The sequence below is a fragment of the Dermacentor albipictus genome, chromosome 2, assembly GCF_038994185.2.
Source record: "Dermacentor albipictus isolate Rhodes 1998 colony chromosome 2, USDA_Dalb.pri_finalv2, whole genome shotgun sequence".
Classification (NCBI taxonomy): domain Eukaryota; kingdom Metazoa; phylum Arthropoda; class Arachnida; order Ixodida; family Ixodidae; genus Dermacentor; species Dermacentor albipictus.
Genome location: NC_091822.1, coordinates 30,739,104 through 30,766,676, shown reverse-complemented (window position 1 = coordinate 30,766,676; position 27,573 = coordinate 30,739,104). Strand labels below are relative to the sequence as shown.

The following is a 27,573-nucleotide window of genomic DNA, read 5'->3' as shown; positions in this document are numbered from 1 at the left end:
CAGTAGGTGCCGTTGGGTCGTAGTGGCGCAAAATGGGAGGAGACGTCTGCAAACAACAGAGCTTTGCTTATACTTGGTCGCACTCGGACGACCACGAATGGTGGGGTCCGTTGCTTCCAAGGAGCTTCGTCAGGGGTGATATGATGGCGGCAAAATTACGAATAAAGTGGCTGAAGTAGGAACACAAGCCTGCGAAACTGCGTAGTTCTTTGATGGACGTCAGTTTAGGAAATTCGATGACGGCACAAAGTTTGGCAGGATCGGGGAGGATTCCATCCTTCGAGATGATGTAACCTAATATCGGGAGCTGCCACACTGCAAACCGTCAATCCTTTAGGTTCTGTTGTAGGCCAGCGTTTCTTAGGCACGTCAAACACGCTGGAGGCGTTGATGGTGCGTGGTGAAGTCAGAGGCAAAAACAATAATGTTGTCTAGGTAACATAAGCATGCATGCCACTTCAAACCGCACAAAACTGTGTCCATCATGCGTTCTAAAGGTTGTCGGTACATTGCAAAGTCCAAACGGCACGACATTAAATTCATATAAGCCGTCGGGTGTGACAAAGACTGTCTTCGGCCTATTGACGTCAGCCATGGGCACTTGCCATTAGTCGGAGTGTAACATAGGGATGAAAAGAATTCAGTTCATTGTAGGCTATCGACAGTGTCATCAATTCACAGTAGCGGGTATACATCTTTGCAAGTGATCTTGTTCAGGTGCCGATAGTCTACACAGAACTGTACAGAGCCGTCTTTTTTTCGTAACAAGGACGATAGGAGATGCCCATGGACGGTTTGAGGGTCAGATCACTTCGCGGCAAAGCATTTCGTTTACGTGCTCATTAATTACATGATGTTCTGTGGCAGAGACGCTATACGTTGCCGCAATGGCGATTGGGAGCCAGTGTCAATATGGTACGTGGCAGCAGACGTGTCCGGCTCAGTGAAGGTTGCCCAACATCACAAGAAGAATGACATTTTTCTGAGATGCGCAAAAGCTGAGAACACTGAGCTGGGGTGAGGCCATGGGCAATAGATGAATCGAGCACACCTGTGGGCAAAGGGTCGGATGTAAAGAAGCGAGCGTGCTGTGACTGGCGCAGGAAGTGTCTTCGGGAACATCTGCAATTTGTGCGGCGTCGATCGCTTTCACATAGACGAGACATTCACCTTGAAGCAGCGTGACATGGTATGAAAGGGGTTACACTCGGAAATAGCTGTTGAGCCCTGTTCGACGTTCACTGTCACAAAAGGAAGCAGCAGACCTTTTCGAGTATGAAAGCGGCCAGATGGGGAAAGTAGTGCGATGGCGTCGGAGAGGCTGTTTCACTGCCTAAAGAGAATCATTGACGAGTTGGGAGGCACGGTGGTGTCATGCCTGACGAGTACCTTGTTCGCAAAAGAAGCATTATCAGCAAGCGTCATATCTGAGATTGGCGACAGTTCTAGTTCGGCCCGTGTGCAATGAATGACGGCATTTTGCGGGCGAGAAAGTGCTACCCCAGGATAACTTCGTGGGAGCCCGATGAAGTCACAATAAATTCGACGGCATATACAACGTCCTCAATGAGAACACAACCAGCGCATGCCACTATCGGGTGACTATGCTGTGCGCCTGCTGTGCCGAGGGAGAATCCAGCGAGGGGCGTCGTGACCTTTTGAAGGAAGCAACAAAGCTTCGCGTCCATAGCTGATACAGTGGCTCCGGTGTCCATGAGGGCATATGTTTGCACACACAGTCAACTAACATTTCTATCACATTGGTCGGGCTACGTTGAGGACTTTCGCATTTCAACGGCATCGTAGTCTTTGCCTCATGGGCTGCTACAATTAGTTTTCCTCTTCCTGAGCTACGGGACGAGGCCGCATTGGTGATGGAGAGCGTTAGCGTGGAGAAGGTGAGCGTCGGATGTTGGCAGACCGGCGGAATGGCTGTCACACAGCCAGAGGTTTGTCGTCGTAATATAGCCGCAGTGAACCCACCATACAACTTGGCACATATGGCGTAGTGCTAGGTGACTGCACGGAAAACATATCGGCGGATTGTCTGCTGTATGCCATCGAGTTGCTGCAGCAGGTCGCATCCATGTAGGAGGACGCGTTGGACAGGGCGGCTGGTGAAGTGATTGCATGGCAGGCTGTTGTCAGGGCATAGCTAGGACTTCAGCATACATGAGAGGTGCCCATTGAGGGAGTGCTTGGGGGTGGGGGACGACTTCCGCACAGCTGAGTGGTGCAGCCATCGGGATCTGTTGGGGCCTGGCCATGACTACAGCGTAGCTCTGAGGCAAAGCCGCAGGAATGTGCTGGTGGTGCTCAGGCAAAACCTCGTTGATTTCTTGCACTATGGCGCGGCGAAGTGAGGCGCAAAACTCGGTGTTGGCGCATATACCGGCTACGGCTGTAAAAAATCCATCAATGAGAGTTGCCAGGCAACTTCCTGGCGAACAAACGCCTTCATTTCTGCGACCAAAGCTTGTTTGATTGATTGATTGAAAAAAGCTGCCTGGTCAGACATGGCAGCCAAACCAGCCAGGTGTTCATTACATGATAGAGATCGACAGGTCAGTGACTGCTGCCTGCAAAGTTCTTCATAGCTCTGGCACAGTGTGATAATTTCGGCCACAGAGCGAGGAATATTGGCCAGCAACATGTTAAAGGCGTCATCCTCTGTGCCCTTCTGGATGTTTTGGATCCAATCAGACTCCGCCATGGTCAAATTGACTTTCCAGCATAGGTCCAGGACATCTTCAGTGTAACTGGTGAATGCTTCACCTGGCTGTTGTGCTCATTCTCGCAAACACTCTTTGGCACACATCTTGCGAACAGCAGGGCAAGCAAATACATCGGCAAGGGAAGTCTTAAATTCGAACCATGTCTGGAACTCTGCTTCATGGTTATTGTACCACGGGCTGGCCACACCAGCAAGGTAGAACAGAACATGGCTCAGTTTGGGCGCTTCATCCCACTTGTTGTGGGCGCTTACCCCATTGTACGCCATGAGCCATTTGTCACATCAGTGTCGTCCACTCCAATGTTGATAGGAGGGTCGTGGTGACGAGGCACCCCGGGAAACGCAGTGGGTGCGGGAGGAGGCGTTTGCTGGGAGGTGTCGTGGGGCATGGTAGATGGTAGGGTATGGTACCGGAGTTCCAGGATGATTGTCTGAGGTTATCCAGCACACTCCACCAATTCTAAAGGTGTTTATTTGGCTGAGCTCGGAGCAGCGCAGCGTCAAAGGTCAACACAGTGACAGCTTCTGAGCACAAGAGCTGTTGCTGAGCAAAAGCGCTTGACCCACTAGCGTGTTGATCCAGCAGCTCTGAACCCACTAGCGTCTCTCTTCTTCGTCACAATAGCAAAAGGTCGTCTTCGTGAGCATTCCAAACAGGGCACCGTACTCACCTGCAACAGTGAATCGTGTTCTGTGGAAAAAGCTTGCCATGCTCGCTTGCCTGTCACCGTCTGTGCAGATTTCGATGACATCAAAGGAAATAGTCCTTCGTAAAACGAAGCAAATGAGCTGCACAGCACAGGTTCCTATCCTGTTCTTGACTGCGCCAAATTTGTAATAAAACTGAGGTAAGTCAGTATGACAATGTAGCCATCCTTGTTTATTTTCTACTCATCCTCTTCTTTTCTCTCCCAACCTTTTCTTCTTCGACGTTACGTAATTCCAAAACGATGCCTTAAAAGGAAGCCACCCTCTCCATTGTGCTATGGCACCTCCCAACGCCTGATTTGCTGCCCGATTTTCGTCAACAGCACCATGGAAAAGTGTGATTTTCTCAACCTCTACTTTATATTTCTAATAATTTCCCGCATGATAAAGTAACATTCGAAGATCATGAAAAAAAAAAACATTCTAACTGCCGAGTATCTCCTCAAAGGGGCGACACTAAACCAGACCAATGGGCTGTAAACTGGAGAGGTGAGTGGTAAACCTGGAGCAATAGGTGGTCAACCAGGAGTGGTGGGTGGTATTTCCCCCGGTTGCCTGCTGTCTATGGGGAGAAACCTATTGTTGGTGTATCCTGGGACTATTCCCAGCCAATCACTTTTGTGAGATCTCGCATGGCACAGCATCGAACCTGTTGGTGCCCATGAGCAACAGCTTTCCTCACACACTGGGCCTCTGAGTTTGGAGTTCTGGCAGCCTACTGGCAGCCAGCTAGTTTTGGTCTTGACTGGAAGTTGCATGGGCTGGGATTCCAAGACAACCTGAAGCTGCCCGAAGGTTGCCAAATTGAATGCCAGGACAGCTGGCTGCAGAATAAACGTAAACAAGCTATTAGCTTGGTAGCGGCCAGTACGCACTTGGCGTTGCTGACCCATTTATGCCTTGCCAGCTAGGAAATGTACAGCTACGTTTGCCGAAGAGCTGAAGTGGTATTCCGAAGTGATTGCATTCGAGGATATGATCAATTTCGTGAGGTGTCACGCAGCTGGTCACAGGAACAAGCACTGGGCCAACCTCACTCAATGCACAGCAGAACAAACGATTTCCATCGTTCCTGATGCCAAGATGCAAAATCACGCAGAGGGGATCATATCCCCGAATGTGATCGCTCAAGTGATCGCCCACCAGCGTTGATGATTTGGCATTCAGTCAGCATATTTGACGAGGCACAGAAAAGCATAATATCAGGTACATCTTATATGTATTACATTGTGTGCCGACCTGCTTGGGCTTAGATTGCAGAAAGTTGCTTTGGCTGATAGTGCTTCTCTTCTACCCCTGTGCTGAAGAAGCTGGGGCTGCAGCTGATGCATGAGAATGCATGCCGCCTGTGACCAGCGAAAAGCTTCACACGAAAAACAGTATTGGTCGATCATAATTGCAATTAAGCGTATGTACATGCATGTGCTTATATAAACCGGCTGGACATTACTCAACCAGTGCATTCCAATAACATCAATGGCCTAGCTAGAACATACCGTATTTAGTCGCATAATGATAGCACTCAAGTAATGATTGCACCCCTGAATTTTGTTGTCAAAATTTGATTTTTTTTTTCTTTCCCGTGTAATGATCGCACTCCGAACTTGTCGCAGCGATATGTCATGTGCCAAGTCTAGCTAATGATGATCGCGCTTACCATCTGTCTAATGCTGTCAAATGCTACGTGAAGTACTCTTCAAAACATACCAAGTGGTCTGCACGCACCAAACATTCTTAAGCAGATGCCCATTTCATTCCTTTCATCACTTTCTGCACTTCCATGAAAAAAAAAAAGCTACAGCCAAACTTGCCTTGGCTTTATTGCTTGCAGGCTTCATAATGGTTTTGGCCAACAACAGCAAAAAGGGACCCTTTCGATTCTTCTCGTCTGCACTCGGGGGCACGCAACAAATCACGAGTGGCAACTACAGTGGCCACGTTTACACCGATACGTTAAAAGTGTACCCTATGCATACGCTGACGCTTGTAACACAGCTAAGATATTTGCCCACCCTTAGCGGAAACGTGCCATATTAGAATAGTAGTGAAGACAAATGCCACAGTTTCCACAGCATGCCTGCCATATGTTTCTATGCCACTGGCAGCTACGTTATTGTCGCAAACTTGCCAATATTAACACTATTATTCATTACTGATACGGAAGAAACTGTTTCAGTGTGTGAAATGTACTCACGAGAAGAACAAAAATCGCTTTGGGCACGTTGGGCTTGCTCCACCAGCCGCCATATTTGTTTTGGTATCCCACACTGTTACAGTGGCAGCTGCCTGCTTGTTGAACTGTTGCTATCCCGCAGCAGACGCGGGATGAAAAAAAAATTTTTTTTTTTTTTTCATGGGAAATTTAATTCACGTTGATCGCAGCCCTGAATTTGCGTCAACTTTTGTTTACAAAAAATGTGATCATTATGCGAGTAAATACGGTACTATCAGCGATATCAGTTTCAATGCCACGCAAACTTGAGACAGAGGGACAAAGTGGACGGTGGTTAGCTGCAAATGCCTTCACTAACTGCAGAGAAAGGATATATCACTGTACATGCTCAAGAGGTGTGAAAATAGATATCACAAAAAAAAATTAATTGGTAAGACACCACAATGTGTAGAAATGAGCATCTACAACCTGCACGAAACACAATACAAATAGTATGTATGCATGACAGTGTGCTGCACTGTTCACGTAAAGAAGTCTCACGCAACACAAACAGACTTCGAATGTTCGCTGCCTTTCGTATCACACTGCCTCGCAAGGCAGTATGGTGCACCAGAATGCTAGAAGATAAATGGTAGAAGTAATAAAAACCGAAGGTGACCATAGCCAGTTGGCTTCGTAAAGTAAAGGTCCTCAAATGCCCACGTTGCACACAGAGTCCCCTCAAAGATGGTGGCGGGTCCTCATCAGTTCTATTTTCTTTTTGTCTGCTAGCCAGACAGCACCCACATTCTGCCAGACCAAAGTTGTCCTGGCTGGTTCTGGCAGCCCGCAGCTACCGAGAACCGTCCAACCCGAGAGAAACAGACACACAGCGAAAGTGTACCGTGCAGTAGTGGGCAGATAGTCAAGAAAAACGAAGGCGTTCTGGCTAGCTCTGGCAGCCTACAGGTAGCCTGAAACAGAAAATCAAAGGGGCCCAGTGCCAAGCATGCCTTCTGGGCACATTGTTGTTGTAGACACACTGTTGCCCGTAGCTGCCAACATGTCCAGCACTGAATCTAGTGAAATATCACAAAGGTGATCATATTCCTGAAAGTGATCAGCTGAGAGTATGGCTCTTGTATAGTAGAACCTCATTGATATGATCCCATTGCGTACAATTTCCCAGCGACCAGCGTTCACATTTGAGAACACGAGAAATAACCCAATAGAGTTACTCATATTTTGCCGCTTCATACGTTTTACTAATACTATTTTTTAAAAATACTATTTTTCGCCACCAACGTTCAGTACATCGACAAACTGCAATCGTTTGGTATGTTTTCTGCCTGCTAGATCCCATGCAAACAAGAAAATGCATGAGTCGTGTGTGATCGAGAACAGTATACATATACTAGCTGTCCGTCTCTTGTGAAAATGACAGCACATGCACAGTATCTTATTCTGGTACCAGCAAATGTCTGCCCACATCATTGCACTCCGCAATCACAACTATCGCCTCCAAACCTATTGCGATGAACATCTTCGCCTATTCGTTTTATAGCGCATGGTGCATAGTGCCATTGGTAGCATGCTGCACGCTTTTAGTAGGCGATAATCCAAACGCGCCTCTGTTCCCTGCTGCAGGCGGCGCAATGTGGGCATCACGTTTCGCTTCGGCACCATCCAGCGCCGCCCACCAGCTCAATTTAATTTCTTGTCGCCCTTTGAAAGCACCACGCCATAGGAAAACAAGAAAACACGTCTTGGGCTGCCGACGCCCCACCAGCTTATGTGCGTTGGCATCTCGTGCCTTATGCAGAAAAATTCACACAGGGCTTCGCATTACGTAGGTGTCAAATACAGTTGAGTCTGGCACATACTTTAGTTACTTTGGGTCATACATTTTCTCGGTTAGTATGTTTTTTCTCGTGTTAATTTTTGCAAAATGTATTAATCAGGTTCTGCTTTAATTGCTGCATCTTCTGCTTGAGGAGTACAGTGAAATATGTTTCGCCTTTACTACTTCTTTTTTTTTTATTTATATGTGTGTGTGTATATATATCTATATATTATTGCACATTTGCCACGGTGGCTTAGTGGCTACGGCATTGCCCTGCTAAGCCTGAGGATGCGAGATCAAATCCTGCCCTCAACAGCCGCATTTTGATGGAAGTGAATGCGAAAACACCTGTGTGATGTGCATGTTTTGGCACCTAAAATCCTAGAATTGAATTTTTTTTGCCCTTTCCATAGCGCTTTTTGTTGTTTCAGGTGTGACAGGAAAGATGACCACAGAAACTGCCCATGAGGATGACAACTTTGGCACAGAACAATCTCACAAGGTAAGAGTACATCACTTCAGCTTCCTTGAGAAGAATTACAATTGGGACACGGAAACAACTGACACTTGTAATCTAAACATAGGTGTTTCTGTGGGGTGTCTACCAACCGGAAAAATCGGGAATTCTCAGGGATATTCAGCAGCCTGGGAAAACTCAGGGAGGACTCAGGGAATTCATGCTTCTGTCAGGGAAAATTAGCTCTAATTTTATTGAGAGGGAACGAAAGTCACGGTAATGCTGGCTCGAGTAACAGACAGGAATCGTAACGAATCATCTTTGATGCCCCATCGTCGGCTGGAGGAGTTGCCAGAGTACAGTGAACGACTGACTATTTGGACAGCTTCGCGGTACCACCACGTACCCTATAGAGTCAATGTATCAGAACGTCTGAAATTTCGGATGCAAGAACCCTTTGCCGTACCATTGTCCAAAGTTTTTTGCCGGGACTGCCGGGCCGAAACGGCATTAATTGAAGCCACCACCGTGGCCGTTTTGATTACCTCGCCGCCTCGAACCGGCTCTCTCGCATGCAGATCCTGCGGCAACGCTAGGCCTAGCTGCTTCGACGTTCGCTATTAAGCTTCTTGCTGTTGGGTGCAGTGTTTTTCATTGAATGAATTCGCCGCTGTCAGCAATGGCACCGACTCCGCATTTGTGGTCCTCACGATTGGCTTCGAAGCTCGGAAGAAACGGTGCTTTGCATAATGCCGGTTCCCGAAAGTCAGCTTCGCCTCTGTGCAGAAATGTTCCTTCGTGAAGCATACGCATAAGTATTACGGTGAAGCATAACAAGCATGTGAAGGGGCTATTGCCATGGGGCACAGTATGTATTCCTTAATTATACACGCGTGAACCCGGTCTCTCCTGTCACAGTCCAAGCACCAATATGACTAATACGTGTACTGACAGGCTTTCAGAGCTTTTTCGAATGTGCCCGTGGCAGTTTGAGTCTTTTGAGGGCAGTAAAAAACATGAATTCTTTTCCAACTTGCCGATTTTTAGGACGTTTTCTCGTCCCCCAGGGAGTTCGAAAAATTGGTTGTTAACTGTACAACTGACCAAAAAGATGCTTCACTATGGTCCGTGGGGCAAACGAGCGGCAAAAGGAGGGCGAGAACAGAAAGGACCTGCGCATTGAGGAATGAACAGGAAAGGAAGCGTGCTGCCACCGTTTTGAAGGAGCTTGAGCTCAAAAAACAAAATGTTGGCTGATGCCGAGATGCAAGTGTCCCTCATCCAAACGAAAATAAACTCTTTAAAGCAGTGAAACACAACACTGAGACATCGTGCGCGGACTGAGAGTATTTCAGGACAGTTGAGATTGACATACAAGCTGTTGAGAGAGAATCTCGATTGTGACAAAGTTCGGGCCTCATACCACTAAGCTTGCTATCAGTTGATAGAAATAGCTCATATTCGAAAATATTTCTTTCTTTATGCATCTCCTTTTTAGTCTTACTTGAGAATGTCCGACTCAATCTGCAATTTTTTTCAAAAACATTTTATTTTCTGTGCATTTTACTAACCCCTCCCTTCTATTCTCTTTTTGAATAAAATAAACACTACTCCTTAATATTAAACTGGATCAAGTCAGTTTTTCTTTAGTTTTTTCAGATGCTTACTAGAGAGTGACAGCATCGCGCGACATGGTTTCAGCCCGTCTCATCATAAAACATAGTTCTGCGTCACTCAGGGAATTTTGCAAAGGCACTCAGGGAAAACCTGAAAAACTCAGGGAATTCGGAAATGTCAACTTGGTAGATACCCTGCTGTGTTTTTACTTCTGTAGTTGACAAAAGACTTCTTGTGCGCATCATTGGGGAAATCATCTATGTTTAAGAGAGCCCTGTGTACATTTCTGCTGGAGTTGTTGATATACAGTGAATGTGTAGTGGACTACTCTGCACAATGAACATATTAACCTTTAGAATGTGTTGGGCCTGAAGCACTCTTGGAACAAAGAACACAGTTCACAGTAATGGAAGCAAACAAAGAAATATTTGTTGCACCTTTTGTACAAAAGCCAGCTAGCCAAATTACAAAACAAGGGCAACATACTGATGGAACATGCAGAGAAATCGAGGGACTTCTACCCACAACATAAAAGTACCGATTGAATATGCTCACACCAGGTGCCTCATAGGGCGGTGACCGGCATAGCGTGCACACACTCACACATGTATATATAAAGGGTGTCCCAACTATCATGCACCAAGATTTAAAACTATGCAGATGCCACGTAGCTGGACAGAACCAAGGTAATGTAGTTTGCCGTCGCTTGAAGATACTCAGAATGTTTTTTGCATTCGGCCTAGTTACATAATTTGTCTTAATTAATTAATCAACTTCAGAAATATTATAATTAGAGGAAAAGTATAAATGAAAAAATTGTAGAGCAGTATGAAAAATTCCCAATACAGCTTTCTGTTTCTCAGTACATGCCACTGAAAGTGTTTTTTTTTTTTTTCCAAGCATGAAAGAATCGCACAAATATGTGTAAAGTGCCTCGAGCATCCAATCGCAGGGCAATTTTACATGTGTTCGTGGGCTTCTTCATTGGCAACCTCAAACACTACAACAATATATTTCATGATTTCATGCCCACTTACCTACTAAAGGGGACAAAATGCATGCATCTTCGTTATATAGTGCAGCACACTTAGAACAATACCACCTATAACGATACATAGGTTATAACAATGAGTTGACTTCGGAGTATCAACTTATGCATTAGGGCTATGAGAAAAAAACACATATATAACTATGTGTTATTCACTGCATATTGGGAATAATTATTAAAATTCTGCCATTTCGCGGTGTTTTCCATGCAGAATAATCATGAAATTTGCTTTGCTAAGTTCCCCTTAACTAAGACGGGGCGAAGAGTTTGCTTATGCGAGTTCGTATCTGCCACAATCACCGCGCAGCGTGTCCCGCCCGCACGCCAATTGCGAAAGCCACAGAGAGCAAAGCAGGTTGGCACAGCGTGCCACAAGATGGTGCCAACTGCTTCGCGTCTCCATTGCCAGCGAGTGTCCAGAGAGAGAGAGAAAGAAAGAACGAAAAGCATACCGTGCCTGTGCTACCTTTCTACAGTCTCCCTCTCTTCCTCAGGGAGCGCGGTAATGCGCCGCGGAAGCAACAGTAGGTGCCCCAACGAAGCACAAAGCTATGTCGCTTGAGACAAAGCTGCAAATTTTGTGAGACTCAAAGTACCAGCTTGTGCAGTCCATGATATCAACAATTCTGTAAACCACGAGTGTTGCCATGATCATGAATATTAGAACCAGTGACCTTGCCGGTGAACGGAAATGGTGGGCTTTGTGCACCCGGGTGAAACCCCTATGTGTGAAACCAACACGGTGGCAGCCGCTGACATTACTGAACTTTAGGAGCACATCACTACTGGAGATAAAATAGAAGGTGCCTCAATGGAGGAGTTTCTGAGTGCAGATAGCTCTTAGAGTATTGAGAAGAATCTCCAGCGGGGTGATCGTGAAGGTGACAAGATTGACAGTGGCCAATTGGTGACAGCGACCCCAATGCTCATGCAAAGTGCACTGTCATCGATAAGACTCGCTCATCGATTTCATGCACACTAAATTATAGCCACTAGTGTTTGCGCAGCCGCTGGATGCGACGCACACCGTGGTTGGGAAGATGAAACTTTCACAAAAGCAAGTGTAGGTTTCTGGTTACCTCAGCGTGCCTAATGCTTGACATGCTGTTTAGAAGCATAAATAAATGTTTCATATTTCACGGCCTTCTTTCTATGACGTCAAATTTTTTATCATAAGTCGGAAATTTGGTTTCGTGATTATAAAGCAGCTTTTTTTTTTCTCTTTCTTCTTTAACGATTGGATTTTTAATTCCCATGACGGCACGGTGCCCCCTTAAAAAACTCCCATAGACGGTGGCGCCATATTTCCCTCTAGGTGTTATAGTGAGAAACTATGATGTGAGCAGAGTTATTGCATTTCATTAACCTTTTCACGAAAACTTTGCTTCCCATCAATACCAACATGCGCGCATTGGATCTGAATGCTCTTTAGTGCGTAATAAAATTTAGATCACTATACACTCATTGATTGTGTAACTTGCGGTTGCCTACCGCATTGCGCAGCCAGAAGAATCGGCAATGTTATAGAATCAGCACTCGTATAATTTTGACGTACCTTTTGAGTGCAGTATGTTTCAAATATCCTTCTGCATTTTTCCCCCGAATGCCGATTGCAAGTCACACGTGTGCACTCAAGAACTGGTATGCACGAATATGATGATGCTCTTTTGGCAGGCGATCATGATAGCCCTGGGTGAGGAGCGTCGCAACCGGGTGCTGGCCGGCCTGTACATGGGTCGCCTGGACACCTCGCTGATGGTGCGCCAGGCATCCCTGCACGTCTGGAAAGTGGTGGTGACCAACACCCCCCGCACCCTGCGTGAGATCCTGCCCACTCTGTTCTCCCTGCTGCTGGGATTTCTGGCCAGCAGCAGCTACGACAAGCAGCAGGTGGGTGGTACTCTAGAGCACAGAGGGCACATTTCATGGCTGCAAAACCGCATTGTTGTGTTCAACCTAATAGGTGCATACCTGCCAACTCCTCCGAATTTTTCGTAAGCTTTACCAATTATACTATCTTCAGTATGTTGTGTCAGGCTTTAAAAAAAAAAATTGATTCTGTTCCAAAAAAAGCTTTAAAAGTGTTCAAAGATAGGGTGGCACATGATGGTGTGGAACAATGCATGCAAAAAATTGTGATGGTACATATACCCATGGGTGCCGACTATGAGGGGAACCTCCCCCCCCCCCCCCCTCCTCACAGTGTGATTACCAGAGTTCTGTTTGAGTAGCCTCCACCTTTTCACTTAAAATTTTATTGTGGCTAAAAGCTTACTGTATGTTCGCCAGTGTGACGTGCACAGCTTTTAATTCATACTTTCCTTTATTTCTGCAAATCCCGACAGTAAGAGGACAAGCGCATTTGAAGAACCAGCAGCGGCTACCTCATGCACATTTATTTATTTCATCATTTAAGTTTTCCCTATGAACACAATGTACATACACAATATATTTAAATATACGCACAGTGCAAAAATTATTATATTTTTTAAAGAGAATGAGGTAGCCAGCTAACTATTATTTCTAATGGTATAGATAGGATATGCCTAGAGAATGGACATGTTGCTATATTTTACCTGGCTTCAACTTGATTTGCATGCTTTTTGATCCTGAAAAGAACCTGCAGACTTTAATGACCCCCTTCTGCAGAGTCTTATTAGCGTCAAGTGAAATGCACGTGAATGATATTATGCAGGTGAATGAACATATTAGCACTGTCCAGTAGGCAGTGCTAATGACTTGCGAAAAAAAAAATAATCTCCTCTAATAATTTACAACATTCATAAGGGATGGAAGCATTGCCACTTGCATGCAGAGGTCATAAATATATATATGTGCAGAGTCTTCAAAGTTGGACTTTCGGGGTTTTAAAAAAAATGCAAAAAGGAGTGCACAGAAGCCATTGTTCTACCTAGGTTATGCGACCAGCCAGTCGCAAACTGTGAGGATAATTGTTGTCTTAATGTCAGTATTTAATTAAATTTGATAATTAACTTTTTATTTACTGCAGTTAGCATGTATTTTTATATTGAAAACTCAAAGGCGCTGCCATTTGCGGACTATTCCATTTTGTACAACTTTAGTAGTGCGCCTGTGTCTCGACATATGCACGTCTGAAATTTCAGCCCAAGCCATTTAATTACGCATGCGAGGCGCCTCCCTAGTGTGACTCAGCTGTTGCATATGGCGCTCTGCCTGACAAGAATGTGGGGTGATTGGCGAAGGAGATTACTTTTCATTCTCATTTCCATTCTTTGCCAGCGAAACCGAAGATTGACTGTGCGGGCGATGTGAGACGAGCCCTGTTTCTTTGAGCAATTGCTAGTAGAGTGGGTGGCAAGGCGCCGAGCCGCATAAGACTTCTTGTACACTCAGGTGCAGCGATAGTGCTCTGCTTTTTTATGTAGTAATGGAAGCTTTGCTTGCATAGTGATTGAAATTAATGCCATCTCACAACATAAAAGCGACAGCATCAGCTGCCATACAGCACATTATTAACCACTAAAGTTTCCAGGGCACCTTGCACATACGTAAAGAGAATTTATGGCCTTGCATTGTCAGTGCTTAGGAAACGCCGGTTAATGGCTCGTATTCTCTGTCACCTCTTTAAAATTGGAACGCACCTACCAGTCTTCATGACAGAGCATGAAATTGTGTCAACGTAGTCAAATTCATACTTATTTAATTACACACAGCTCCGATTCCAGCGTTACTTCGGAAGCAGGGGGAATAAAAGCGCAACAAAACAGAAACAAATACATTGTGAATCCGTGGCCTACATACAAATGAAACATACAAATATTTTAGAAATTTGCTTCAAATATACCATCATCATCATTTGTCTCTTAAGGACCCCTTTCAGGGTATTACATTGGGGGGGGGCAAATGCATTAATAAACACTATGGTCATTATTATACTACAATGATTAACTTATTTGTACAACGGTAAACAAAACTTACTATACATGCTAGTAGAGGATAGGCAAGAAAAAATAAAAACAAAACAAAGTAGGGTACAAACCGGCAGTATAACAGAGCAGTAAAAAAAAGTTCGACATTAGAGAAACAGCGTATTAGTGGTAGGTTAAGGGTTTAAAAAACATGACAATAGGTGACTAAATTTATCTGGATTACTTTCATTTACTATACTGTTGGGTAATGTGTTCCACAATTCAATAGCAGTAGGTAAGAAAGAGTTGTTGAAGGCATTACAGGAACCATGAAGATGTTGTAGACTCAGGTTGTTAAAGAAACGCTTAGAAGAGTGGTTGGGTGGAAGTAGAAGAGTGTTCCTGAGGTGGTGGGAAATTATAATAGAGTTTGTGGAAAAGGGAAAGTTGGGAAATCTTCCTACGAAATGTTAGACTAGGGATGCCTAGGGATGACTTAATGCCACTCATACTTGTGTGCCAGTCATAGTTTGAAGCGATAAAACCTGCTGCGCGATTCTTCACTGCTTCGAGCGAGTTGATAAGGTAAGTCTGATGAGGGTTCCAAATTGGTGAGGCGTACTCAAGTTTAGTCTGAATAAATGTTTCATAGGCGAGATTGCGTATGGGAACAGGAGACCAAGAAATCTATCTTTTGAGTAGGCCAAGTGATTTAGAACAGTCGTTTATAAGTTGAGTTATGTGTGCAGACCACATAAGCTGATTAGTGATAGTGACGCCTAGATAACAGTAAGAGTCAACTTGAGTGGGGGCTGTGGAATTAAGAGAGTACTGGTGGTTCATGGTTTCCCCCTTGCGAGTTACACGCATATACTTGCATTTGGAAACATTGAGGGACATGAGCCAAGGAGAGCACCAATTCGCTATTTTGCTTAGGTCTTCCTGGAGTATTAGTTGGTCATTATGGAAGGATACGCACCAATACAGGATGCAGTCAACAGCGAATAACCGGATTGATGAATGAATGCTGTTAGGAAGGTAATTTATAAAAATGAGAAACAGAAGAGGCGCGAGCACAGAGCCCTGTGGTACACCTGACAAGACTGGACTACTTGACGACTTGAGGTTATTGATGACAGTGTGTTGTGAGCGGTTTGTGAGAAAACATTCAATCCAGGACGACACAAGTGGGTCAAGATTAAGGCAAGGAAGTTTTGCGGTAAGACGTAGATGGGGGACACGATCAAATGCCTTTGCAAAGCCAAGATAACATTGGTTTGAAAACGGGAGTCAAGGTGGAGGTGAAGGTCTGTGGTGAATTCGAACAGTTATGTTTCATATGAGTGGCCTCGTCTCATTCCATGTTGTTTGGGAAATAAAAAAAGAGGTTTTGTCTAAATGAGATGCAATGCTGGAGTACAATATATGCTCTAGAAATTTAGAAGGTATGCAGGTTAAGGAAATACAGTTGTAAAAACATGGACTGGAACGACTACCAGATTTGTGCATAGGTCCAACACTGCCAATCTTCCAATCATCCGGAATAGTTGAAGAGGCAATCGATTAAAGGAAAATCAATTTCAAGAAGCGGCTAGATTGCGATTTGGTGCCCTTTAAGGCCTTAGCCGTTACGTCGTCTGGGCCTTGCACATTGGAAAGTTTAAGGTTATCGATTAAATTGGAGATTTCTTGAGTAGTTATAATAACAGCCGGCATTTCTGAATTGTGAGTAGATGGCAACATAGGAATATCAGTAGGAGGTTCATTAGTGAAAAGCAAGCAAAAATAAGAGTTCATGACATCGGGAAGCTGATTCACTGGAACAGGAGACGCATCCAAGTTGATCAACGCGATACTATGACATGAAGTACGTTTAAGTGATAATAAGTTCCAGAATTTGCGAGGATCGTTGTGTCGTTTGAGTTCGCGGGAAGTGTGCTTTTTTTTTCCTAGACAGTTTTTTTAAGGTTGTTCGAATACCAGGGTTTGCCAGCATCCCTGCGAATATGTACAAGAGAAACATGAGCATCAAGAAGAGACAAAAGTTTACGTTTATAGAGTAATCAGTTTTGCTCAACTGTTCTGGAAGAGGCTGATTGATGGAAGTCTACAAAGAATGATTCTAGCTGATTGGTAATTTCTGAAAAGTTTGCTTTATTTTAATCTCGGATGTATTTAATAGACGGCTGGCTGGTAGGAAGCTCTATAGCTATGTTAAAAAACAAAATGTTGTGATCGCTAACACCTTTAACATACTATTAAGAATTAATTAGTTCATTATAGGTAGTAAGTACTAAATCAAGAATGTTAGTACTGCGAGTAGGTCTGGTAACTACTTGGCTAAGGTTGTGCATAAGAGCTGCTTCTAGAAAATCTTTAGATGCGCGGGTTGTAGTGACGCAGTCTTCCCAGTCAGGATCCGGAAAGTTGAAGTCACTGCATAGCACAAGAATAGCACAAGGAAAATGGGAGATTAGGTTGTATATGATGTAATTAAGTTCGTTAGTAAATGAAATGTTACAATCAGGGGGACGGTAACAAGAAATCAATGTGCTCGTGCTTGTCGGCAGTACAGCCATTATTTGACAAATACCAAGACCCCCCCCGACGACCGGTCCTATCGTGCCTATAAATGGTATACGATGGGTTGTTCAGAAGTTCATGGTCCTCAATATCAGAGTTTAACCATGACTCTGTGATAACAACAACGTCAGTGTCGTCATCCGTGATGATCGTTACCAGTGTTTCTTTTTTTGGCATGAAGCTTCGAGCATTAGTTAACGTAACTCTCATCGTTGGAAACGTGGGGCTCATTGACGGTGCATAACTGGGTAGGGTAGAGTGGGAAAATCGAAGATTTGCAATTCGAGTTGATGGCTTCTATGTTAGTTCTATTACTGAATCAGACTCGGAATCATAGACAAACTGTCTTCTATGATGAGCCTGTCAAAACGAATTTTAAATTGGGAGCCCATTTGTATACCAAACGAATATACCGTTTTTACTGGCATAATGATCACACCCCTGAATTTTCTCGTCACAATTCAATTTCTTTCCTTTCCCGTGTGATAATCGCACCCTGAACTTGCAGCAGCGATATCTCGTGTGCCAAGTCTAGCTAATGATGATCGCGCTTACCATCTGTCGAATGCTACGTAAACAACTATTCAAGAAATACCAAGAGGTCTGCACCAAACATTCCGAACATTCTTAAGCAGATGTCCCATTTCATTCCTTTCATCACTTTCTGCACTTCCATTAAAAAAAAATCTACAACCAAACATTCCTTTGGCTTTATTATTTGTAGGCTTTATTATAGTTATGGTCAGCAAAAGCAAAAAAGGCGCCTTTCGATTCCTCTCGTCTGCACTCGTGGGCACGTAACAAATCGTGAGAGGCAACGATTGTAGACCCGTTTACACTAGTACGTTAGAAGTGTACACCATTCATACGCCGACGCTTGTAAAACAGCTAAGATATTCGCCCACCCATAGCGGAAGAGTGCCGTATTAAGATGGTAATAATAAAGACAAATGGCCGCAGTTTCCGCAGCGTGCCCATCATGGGCTTCTGTTACTGGCAGCTAAGCGTGCCCATCTCTGTTTCTGTCCCCTAAAAGTGGTCATGGCTACGTTATTGCTGCAAACTTGCCGATGGTAACAATATTGTGCATTACTGATACGGAAGAAACTGTTTCAATGCGTGTTATGTACTCGTGAGAAGAAAAAAATTTCGTTTGGCGCGTTTGGCTTGCTCCGCCGGCTGCCATTTTTGTTTTGGTGTCCCACACTATTATAGTGGCAGCCACCTATTTTTTGACCCGTTGTCATCCCGCAGCAAATGCGGCATGGAAAAAACAAATGTTTTCTTTTCGCGGGAAATTTAACCCGCGCAATGATCACACCCCTGAATTTGTGTCAATATTTTTGACAAAAAAGTGTGATCTTTATACGAGTAAATATGGTAACTTATTCCAAGCTACACCCACGCACGTAGAGAAATCCTTACGAACCGCAAAAGAGCAGCCTTTAAGTTTGGAAGCTGCTTGAAGGATGACAGTTTTATCTTTAAAACATGCGAATTTGACGATGATGGGACGATTTTTGTTTTTCTGGAAGTGACCTAGTCTGTGTGCACGCTCTTAATCAGCCGCTGCAATGGAAAATTTAAGCTTCTCTGATAAGAATGAGGTTATATGCATTTCCATTTGTGCCCAGCTTCAGTTGTTTGCATCGGGAATTCCCAAAAACAGCAGGTTAGAACGCCTCTGTCAGTTTTCCGCGTCATCACATTTTTCCGCCAGCGTTTTTAATTGGCAACCCAGATTAGCGACGCAGTCGCTTGTGCCATAAGAACGCTGAGTGCAATGATTGAACTTCATCAACTCTTTTTTCTAAGATGTCAACTCGAGCATAAAGGGCACTAATCGTAGCTTCAATGTTAGTGTGGGATTAGTGCAAGTTCATTTAACACAGTGCTTTGGGAAGATTCGAAAGGAGATAGTGCTTTGGAAATAGATTCGAGTGAAGAAACAGTGTTGGTGACAGGGCCAGGGTCCAATTCTACATCGCCAGCCAGTATAAGCAGAAGAGATACAATGTGAAAAGTAATGTAACAGGAGCAACAGAGTAACAGGTGTAACAGTTGGCAAAAGTTATCCGATGCTAATACGAAGCGAGGAGGCAGTGAGGGAAGCTTCAGGGAAGTGAGGCAAGCTTCAAGCAGACCACCTGGCTTATAAAACGGCGCGAAAAGTTATACAAGGGTGAATCAGAAAGTCTTTGCCCCTTGCTTTTTCTTCTTTTTCTCTCTTTAGCCAAATTACAGCTGTAAATGTGAAGTCAACATAACCATTCCCAGCGGTGAACCTTTCTTGAACCAGCCTGGCCTTATGTGCCGGTAGTTTCGTGGCATGGCAGTGCTGTCAGTTGTTCAAGATGGCAGTTATGCTTCACACGTCCACGGCGTACGAGCAACGAAGTGTGACTTGTTTTCTACAGAGCAAGATGACCACCCATCGAAATCCACAGGGAAATGTAGCTCACGTATGGGGAAAGGTGTCTCGCTTTGAGAAGTGTGAGGTGGTGGTGTTGTGATTTCGCAAAAGGCCGTGAAGATTTTGCAAAAGGCCATCCCGAACAATGAACGTTCAAGGCGGCCGCGTGCGTCACTGACTGACAGGGGCCTCTCAAATTTAGTTCTGAGTTGGGACAAATGTTTGAAACAGTGTGGGGAATGTGCGGAAAAATAGCATATGGTACATAGAATAATACATATAGTGATAACAATTACCAGTATGTACCTTATCTTAGGTAAAGGAGGTAGGGGCAAAGACCTTCTGATTCACCTTCGTACAAAGGAACAAAAATGGGGTACATAACAGTGCAAGCAGGGCGAGGCCTTTTGGCTTTGCAAAAACATTTGGTTATGCTATTTGTTGGCGCTAACACGAATGGGCTGCACTCATAACTCTAAGCCGCCCCACTCTCCGAAACGCGAATGGACCACACCAACTGCGCTGCTCGCAGATTGCTCGCATGTTGCTCGTGGGCTCCTCATTCAGCGCAGTTCTGCAAACACCTTAATCACTCGTATTCGTCCTTGTTGGTTGCATCGAAATCGTTCCTGGCCATGTGGTTTCTCAGCCTCGTTTGACCAACAGTTGGTATGACTCGCCACCGAAACGGAAGACAGCTGATGCGCCTGCTGATCATTGGCAATGCATGATGTTGCCAGTGAAGCACACGACTATAGATTTGGAAACTAAGTGCTTCTAACCGATGAGGCTATCGTCGTGAACATGCTTGCATCAGATAGTGATGGCGACGACGCGGTAGGGCAGGCTGCCTCAACGTTGTCCTCACAGGAGGCCTGGCAGAGGATTCAGTCCCTCTGGTGCTTTGTTTCCGCGAGGCACTACATACTAGATCACCTGGATGCCTTGGAGAAGGATGTCGGCGAGCTTCACGTAAAGCATGCAAGGCTGATGATCATAGTGTTTTCTCATGCAAGCCATTGAGAAGTACATGGCGAGACGCTTGTGGTGATCTCGCCTCAGCATTTCTTCTGGATTTCTCAAGCTGACAGGCTGCCGTGGCAACCTTCTCATATATTTTAAAAGGCCCCTTTTGGGGCCACCAAAGCCAAAGCAATGTCTCGGTGGTGCTCGCATATCGCTTGCCACCCGTGACCCCTCCTTGCTGTTCTTAAAGCAGCACCATTCTTTAACGCCGACAGCCGTGGCTTGTTGCATGGGATCAGAGCGCCCAGGAAGCAGTTAAACGATTGAACACAATCAGCAGCTGGATGAAGGAAGTAGGTGGGGAGGGGCATGCCAACATAGTTTTCTCACATCAGCTCTGCCATTCCCCTATTTTGATTTTTTCATGCAACCCGGTTATAACAATTACTGATTATAACAATGGAATTTTCATGGCACTTGAATATTGTTATAAGTGGGTTCAATTTGATCTACAAGTATAAAAACTTTCAGAAGGCTTGTCATATGGCTTATCCAAGGGACACCAGTCTCTCGGTGGTGCGACTGGACTCAGGTTGTGAAATTTAACTGTCTCCTACTGTGAGGTCATTAATTACTCATATAAGGCCATCACTTCAGTTAACAAATGTTCGAGGTTACGCGAAGTTTCTTCAAGTGCAGCTGTTATTCAAGCTAATATATATGTATCATTCATTTATTTACTTACTAATGGGTGGGTTCAGAAAGTTGCTTGGGCCCCAGCCCCCTCCGGAAAAACAAAAGCTTTCTGCCTAGGATGGAAACTGTGCTGCCCTCTTTTGGCAGTGCAAGACGTTATATACCAAAGGTGCACTTACTTCCAGCAACTTTATTCAGATGAAATTGGCTATAGGCAAGTTTGCCGAGACTGCAATCTATTAACATGGTGTTGCCTGTCGGTCTGTTCTATGTTTGCTAGTGCTTGGGCACTACCTCTGGAAGTAAGCACTATGTCTGGGCCAAGGTATTTAATAAATGTGTGCTGTTCACTTCAGTGCATCACATCATTCAGGTGTTTATGGAAAACTGCCATTGTAAATTGCTCTTGCACAAAAATCCTATATTGTTGCTTCCAGAACACATATGTTGAGCAATGAGCAAAATTCACTTCCCTGTTACTGATATTGCTTCAGATTCTGCATTTTGGTCTTTGTTATAGCCATGAAAGACCCATTGATACAGTGTGTGGCCATTTGAAGTGTAAATTTAATTTGTTGTGTCAATTGATTACAGTCAAATCCCGCCACAATATTTTCATTTTATTCATTCACCCACATTTTCTTAGTGATAGGACATGCATGGCAGTTTAAACTTTTGTTCTCTCTCTTTTTTCAGGGGTAGCAGTGTCCATTCTGACTCCATTGAAAAACTTGTAAAAAAATTCACTCATCGCTGACATCGTTATGTCAGCGATTCTTGTGCATTATTTTTCTATGGCACATTACCTTTGTTACACCGGAAACCTCGTTGAATCTGTACTGTACTTACTCGCATAAGGAACGCACCTGGGTAATAACCGAACCCCCCCACCCCCCCCCCCCCCCCCAAGAAACACACACACACTTTTACTATCAAAAAGTGTGTTTTTTATTTTTCCTTGCATTATGCTCACACCCCGAACTTTCTGCTGCAAACTAGGAGACACATGATGCGATTTGGTGTCCGATATGACGTCCGACGTGCCGGAACGTCCACTGGATCCAAAGTGTTTTTCTGTGCCGTATCGCTAAATTGGACACCCGGCATGTAACAAAAGTAGGAGACAGAGTACAATTCAGCAGCCGATACAGCATACGATACGACATCCGACATACTAGAACCGAGGAATTTTGCTGTACCATAGCACTGTATAGGACGCCTATGCATGCCAGGCATCTGATCTCGCGCTGCAGAACAGCAAAACCTCGGATCCAACACATCAGACGCCGCATTAGATGCCGAATCATATTATGTCTCCTAGTTTTTAAAAGTGGCAGCAGAAAAAAAACCTTTAGCTCAAACCTTTAGTCCGCATAGAGAATGCACCCCCAACTTTGTGCAAATTTCTTTGGAAAAAAAGTGCGATCATTATGTAAGGGAAAAGGAGACAGCTGGGTATATACTTTTTTTTATACTGTACCACTATCTCTAAGGGGTAACAGCCAAACATCCTGGTAGCTGTGTAGCCATTGTGCACCTTGTTGTGTGTGGTGCTCTCTGCAGGCCATGTGTAGCAAGTTGATTCGGTTTGCTTCTTCTTCTTCTTCTTCTTTTTTTTTTTAAATCATGGGCTGTGATTTTAACCTAGACTGGATTCAGGTTTCAAGTTTCAAGTTTTCTTTTATGGCGACCTTGTGGTGTAACAAACGTACACTGCAGCAGTGGAAACTCATTGCAGGTGGCAGCACGCACCCTGGGCGACCTGGTGCGCAAGCTGGGCGAGCGGGTGCTGCCTGAAATTGTGCCCATCCTGGAACAAGGCTTGGACTCTGATTTGCCCGACCAGCGCCAGGGAGTGTGCGTTGGGCTGAGTGAAATCCTGGCCTCGACATCGCGTGACATGGTGCTCACCTTCCTCGACAGCCTCGTGCCCACCGTCAGGTACTGGTGCAGGACTTGCCCATTTGGCTAGACGGTGCAGACAGATGAGCAGTAACTGAAACCCATTTATTCATAGTCATTGTCCCGCAGGGGCGTCTGTGTCAGGGGGCGTTTGGTGTGTTGCAGCGCCACGTACCCAAGCATACGAGAGTTGGACTCTCCTGCATGTAGCCGTGTCTGGGGAAAGGGCGATCCTGGGCATTGAGCCGACGCCGGGTGTTTGGACCTTTAAGGCCCCTCGGCGGAGGCAACACACCTCTTTGGCCTCTGCTTCAGACAGACGGCACTCCCAAACTGACCCAGCTGGGGGAAATCGGTAGTTGCCTTTTCCTGTCTCTCTCTCACTCTATCCTTCGTCTTTCTCTCACTTTTCATCTTTCCTGTCTTCTAGCTTCCGCTTACTTCCAATTTTTCCAGGCAGCAAGGGTTAATCTTGTGTGAATAGCCAACCTAGGTTATCTCATATTTGGTTATAGTGATAATGTACAGCTGGCAACGAAGACCCCCAGTTTGTTAACTAAAAGAAACAAACGTCCAAGTTCAGAGCATAAGGCTCTGCCTCCGTCCCAGCCAAGTCGACGGTACCTGCTATCCAGGCGAGTAACAGTCCGGTGGCCTCCCTGGTCGAGTACTCCGCCTGGGCACCGGTGTTGACGGGCCGAGTGGCAACGCGGGGTGCTGCCTGAGACTGCCTCACTCTATCCGGAAGGGTCCGCAGTGGTCGGCCTTGTGAGTGGTGATGGGCTCGACACTGGCCCTACGAGCACCGCACCACTGTCAATGCTTGCCACCTCTGAGGTGGGCGGTGCTCCGCTGGAAGCGACTGGTGTAGCCGCTAGTCCTCCTGCAGGCTGAAACTCCGAAGTGGCAGTCAAGGGTGGTGGCTAGGTCCCAAGGCGAGGCCTAACATGGTCGGCGTGTCTGTGCCACGTAGCCCTGTCTGGCATCCGGAGGAGCAGGGATGAGGCGCTGGCAGGAGACACCACCTGTCCGGCGGACCAGGGTGGGCCAGGACAGAAGTTCCTGGCAAAAACTGGAGCTCCCAACTCCAGCAAAGGCCCGAGACGGCACCCTTGGTCAGCAGCCAGCTTCTGCTTCAGTTGCTACAGGAGCACTGTGGATCGGAGGTCCGGATGCAAGATGTCCAAAGGTGTCTTGACCATCTGATCCTGCAGGAGCTCACAGGGGGCACGGCCAGTGAAATCGTGGGGCGTAGTCCGGTACTGGAACAGTATCCGGGCAATCTGCGTCCGGAAATCCCCAGTCTGGCTCTTCTTGAGCTTGTCCTTGATGGTTCGCACCACCTGCTCGGCTGCACCGTTTGAAGCAGAGTGGTACGACGGAACCATCATCTGGCTGATTCCATTGTTCGTCAGCCAGGCCATGTACTCTGTGCTGGCAAAAGCAGGCCCATTGTCAAACACGATGTCGTCCGGCAACCCTTGGGGAGCGAAGACCTGTCGTAGCGCTTGTGGGGAGCACACTCTGCTAGCAAGCATTAGTGTGCAAGAAGTGCCCTTGTGACTGTTTGCACTACTGTGTTCTCATTCCTTTGTCCCAAGGTCACGGGTGAGACCCCTACAAGGAGTAAATGCATTTCATATCTTGCGACAACAAAACTCTTTTTGACAAAAATCCTGCATTAACTAAATTTTCTGAAACGACAGTACGCATATCTTCCTCCATAATGCTAACAGTGTCAAAAATCTGCCCAAATGCATTGGCTGTGTCCGTAAATTGTGTAAATTACAATCACAGTGCACTTGCGTGACCTCCACCATTTTTGTTTACGAAAAAACAGCGGTAGAGCTTTTGCACCTGGCAACAGGCGACAGCGATGACAATTGTGGTTTATCCTTTGCAACAGGTGAGTACTGCATAGTGTCCTGACCGGAAAGGTAATATAAATTGGGGGGAAAAAAGTAAAAGAAGACAAAATAAAGTGGAGGCAACCTTGCAGTGAGCACATTTATATCCTGTGTGCCATGACGGCATGGGCTAAAGTAGTGTGTAGTGCCTGCGTGGCACACCGATTCGTAATTGCCGATTAGCCTAATCCACATCCACACGTGAAGACTCTGATAAGTCAGATGACACTATGTGCTTTGTGTACCGCGCAGATGAACATGTATGCGCAGTGTGGCTTGTGTGTGCGGTTGGTGCTAGGGTGCCTCTGCTGTGTGTGTTGCAATTAGACCGTCTGTTTTGCCAGCTTGCCAAGATGCCGCCTTCAGTAAAAAAAGCTGGAATTTTCGGCGGTGCGAGGTAAGGCTGCAATTACTGCCCAAGTTGATGAGCATGTCAGCTGCTTCATAGCCACTCAGCACGGATCATAAGCTGTCAAAGGAAAACTTTCCCGAAAGCACCCTCAATGACAGCAATGCTGCCAGCCTAGTGCCACTATCACTGACCAACACACGGGGTGAATTTTGTGCCATGGAGAATGAAGTTCCAGATGGCCTCTGCATTGACAAGCTAATTTGCACGGATGAAGACGTTATTGTGCACGAGGTGATGATCGACGAGGCCATCGTAAGTAACGTGTGCGAAGCTGCCTATGCCGAGGACCACCCAGGATAAATCATCAAGAGAAGAAGACAAACCTTCAGGATGTATTAGACGCTTTGACACAATTTATTCATTTTTCAATGAGTGAAACAATGGCGTGGCAATGGACCACTTCTTGGAGTGTGAATGCAGAGCTGTCAAGTTGCTGCAAGGCAAAGTAGGCAATAAATTTTCGTTTTGCAAGCCATTTACCTGTCTTTTCCGCCAATGAAATTCCCTAAAAAGCAAATTTTTTCACTTTCCCTTACAATTTTATTATTGTGGGCTTCGACTGTATTCGAATGTTTACTGTTCAATTCGATTTGGTGACATTCAATATTCGCACACACCTAGGAGAGGTTAGGGACTGATGTTTCAGAATGCTTATGGGGTCATTGTCCCTTGCTTCACTTTCTTTTTTTTTTTTTACTTGATGTGTGACTATAGCTTGTGGCTTTCATCCCGACGCTTGACAAGAAAATATTTTATTAAACTATTAACTGTAGTACTTCAGTCTAACCTCTACATAATGAATACAGGGTGTCTACCAACCGGGAAAACCGGGAAAACCGGGAATTCTCAGGGAATTTGAACAGTCTGGAAAAACTCAGGGAAAACTCAGGGAATTTGTGCTTCTATCAGGGAAAATTAGCTGTAACTTTATTGAAAGGGAACGAAAGTCGTGTTAATGCTGGCTCCAGTAACAGAGGAATCGCAACGAATCGTCATTGACGCCGTGTCATCGACACTACGTATTGCCAGAGTAGTTAACGACCGATTTTCTAGACGCCCGATTTTTCGGACGTGCCCGATAATTTGCACGGTTTTACGGCACCACCGCGTACTCCATATACTCAATGTATATTGCCCTGACTGCAGGTCTGAAATGGCATTAATCAAAGCCGCCACCGCCGCTATTTTGATTATCTCGCCGCCTCGAACCGGCACTCTCGCAGGCAGATCCGCTGGCAGCCGTAACCACCACCGCGGCAACGTTAGGCCTAGCTGCTTCTATGTTCGCTATTAAGCTTCTTGCCGTGCGGTGCCGTGTTTTTCATTGAAAGAATTCGCCGCTATCACCAATGGCACCGACTCCGCCTTTGTAATCCTCGCGATTGGCTTTGAAGCTCCCAGCGCACAGCGCGTTGCGTAATGCCAGTCTCTGAAAGTTAGCTTCGCCTCAGTACAATAGTGTTACGCTGTGAAGCATAACAAGTGTAGGAAGGGGGCAATTGTCACGGGACATAGTATGTATTCCTTAATTACCCATGCGTGCACCCCGTCTCCTGTCACAGTACAAGCCCTGATATGCCTAATAAGGGTACTGGCAGGCCTTCAGAGCTTTTTCAGACGTGCCTGTGGTAATTTTAGCCCTTAAAGGCAGTTAAAGGCATGCATTAATTTTTTCAGACTGCCCGTTTTTTTTTTTTCAATTTTTTTTGCGGCCCCTCGGAAGTCCAAAAAATCAAATGTTGACTGTACAACTGACCAAGAGGATGCTTCAGATGATCCATGTGGTGAAAGCGTGGTAGAAGGAGGATGAGAACAGAAAGGTCCGATGCACTGAGGAATTAACGGGAAAGGAAGGGTGCCGCCGCCTTTTTGAAGGAGCTGAGCTAAAAAAACTAAGTGTTGGCTGACGCTGAGACACAGGTGTCCCTCATCCAAACCAAAATAAATTGTTTAGGCAGTGAAACCCAACACTGAGATGTTGTGTAAGGGCTGAGAGTATGTCAGGACAGTTGAGGTTGACTTCCCAGCTGCTGAGAGAGAACCTTAGTTGTGACAAAGTTCAGGACCTCATACAGATGAGCTTGCTATCAGTTGATAGAAATAGCTGATCTTAAAAAATATTTACGTATGTATGCATCTCCTTTTCATTCGTATTTGAAAATGTTCGACTCAATTTGGAATGGGCTTTACCATTTCTTTCGCTGTGCATTTTACTAACACCTTCCTTCTGTTTTCTTTTTAAATA

The 27,573-nt window shown here is 45.4% G+C and overlaps 1 protein-coding gene across 2 annotated transcripts in view; it reads left to right on the top strand.

Moving 5' to 3' along the window:
* The window catches only part of l(3)80Fj (lethal (3) 80Fj), a 372,965-nt gene that overhangs the window by 273,298 nt on the left and 72,094 nt on the right, over nucleotides 1–27,573 (top strand). For both annotated transcript variants that reach the window (XM_065426472.2, XM_065426473.2), the window contains exons 40-42: nucleotides 7,869–7,939; nucleotides 12,234–12,449; nucleotides 22,846–23,048. In XM_065426472.2, coding sequence (XP_065282544.1) covers nucleotides 7,869–7,939; nucleotides 12,234–12,449; nucleotides 22,846–23,048 — 490 coding nt within the window. The remainder of the gene's footprint in view (nucleotides 1–7,868; nucleotides 7,940–12,233; nucleotides 12,450–22,845; nucleotides 23,049–27,573) is intronic.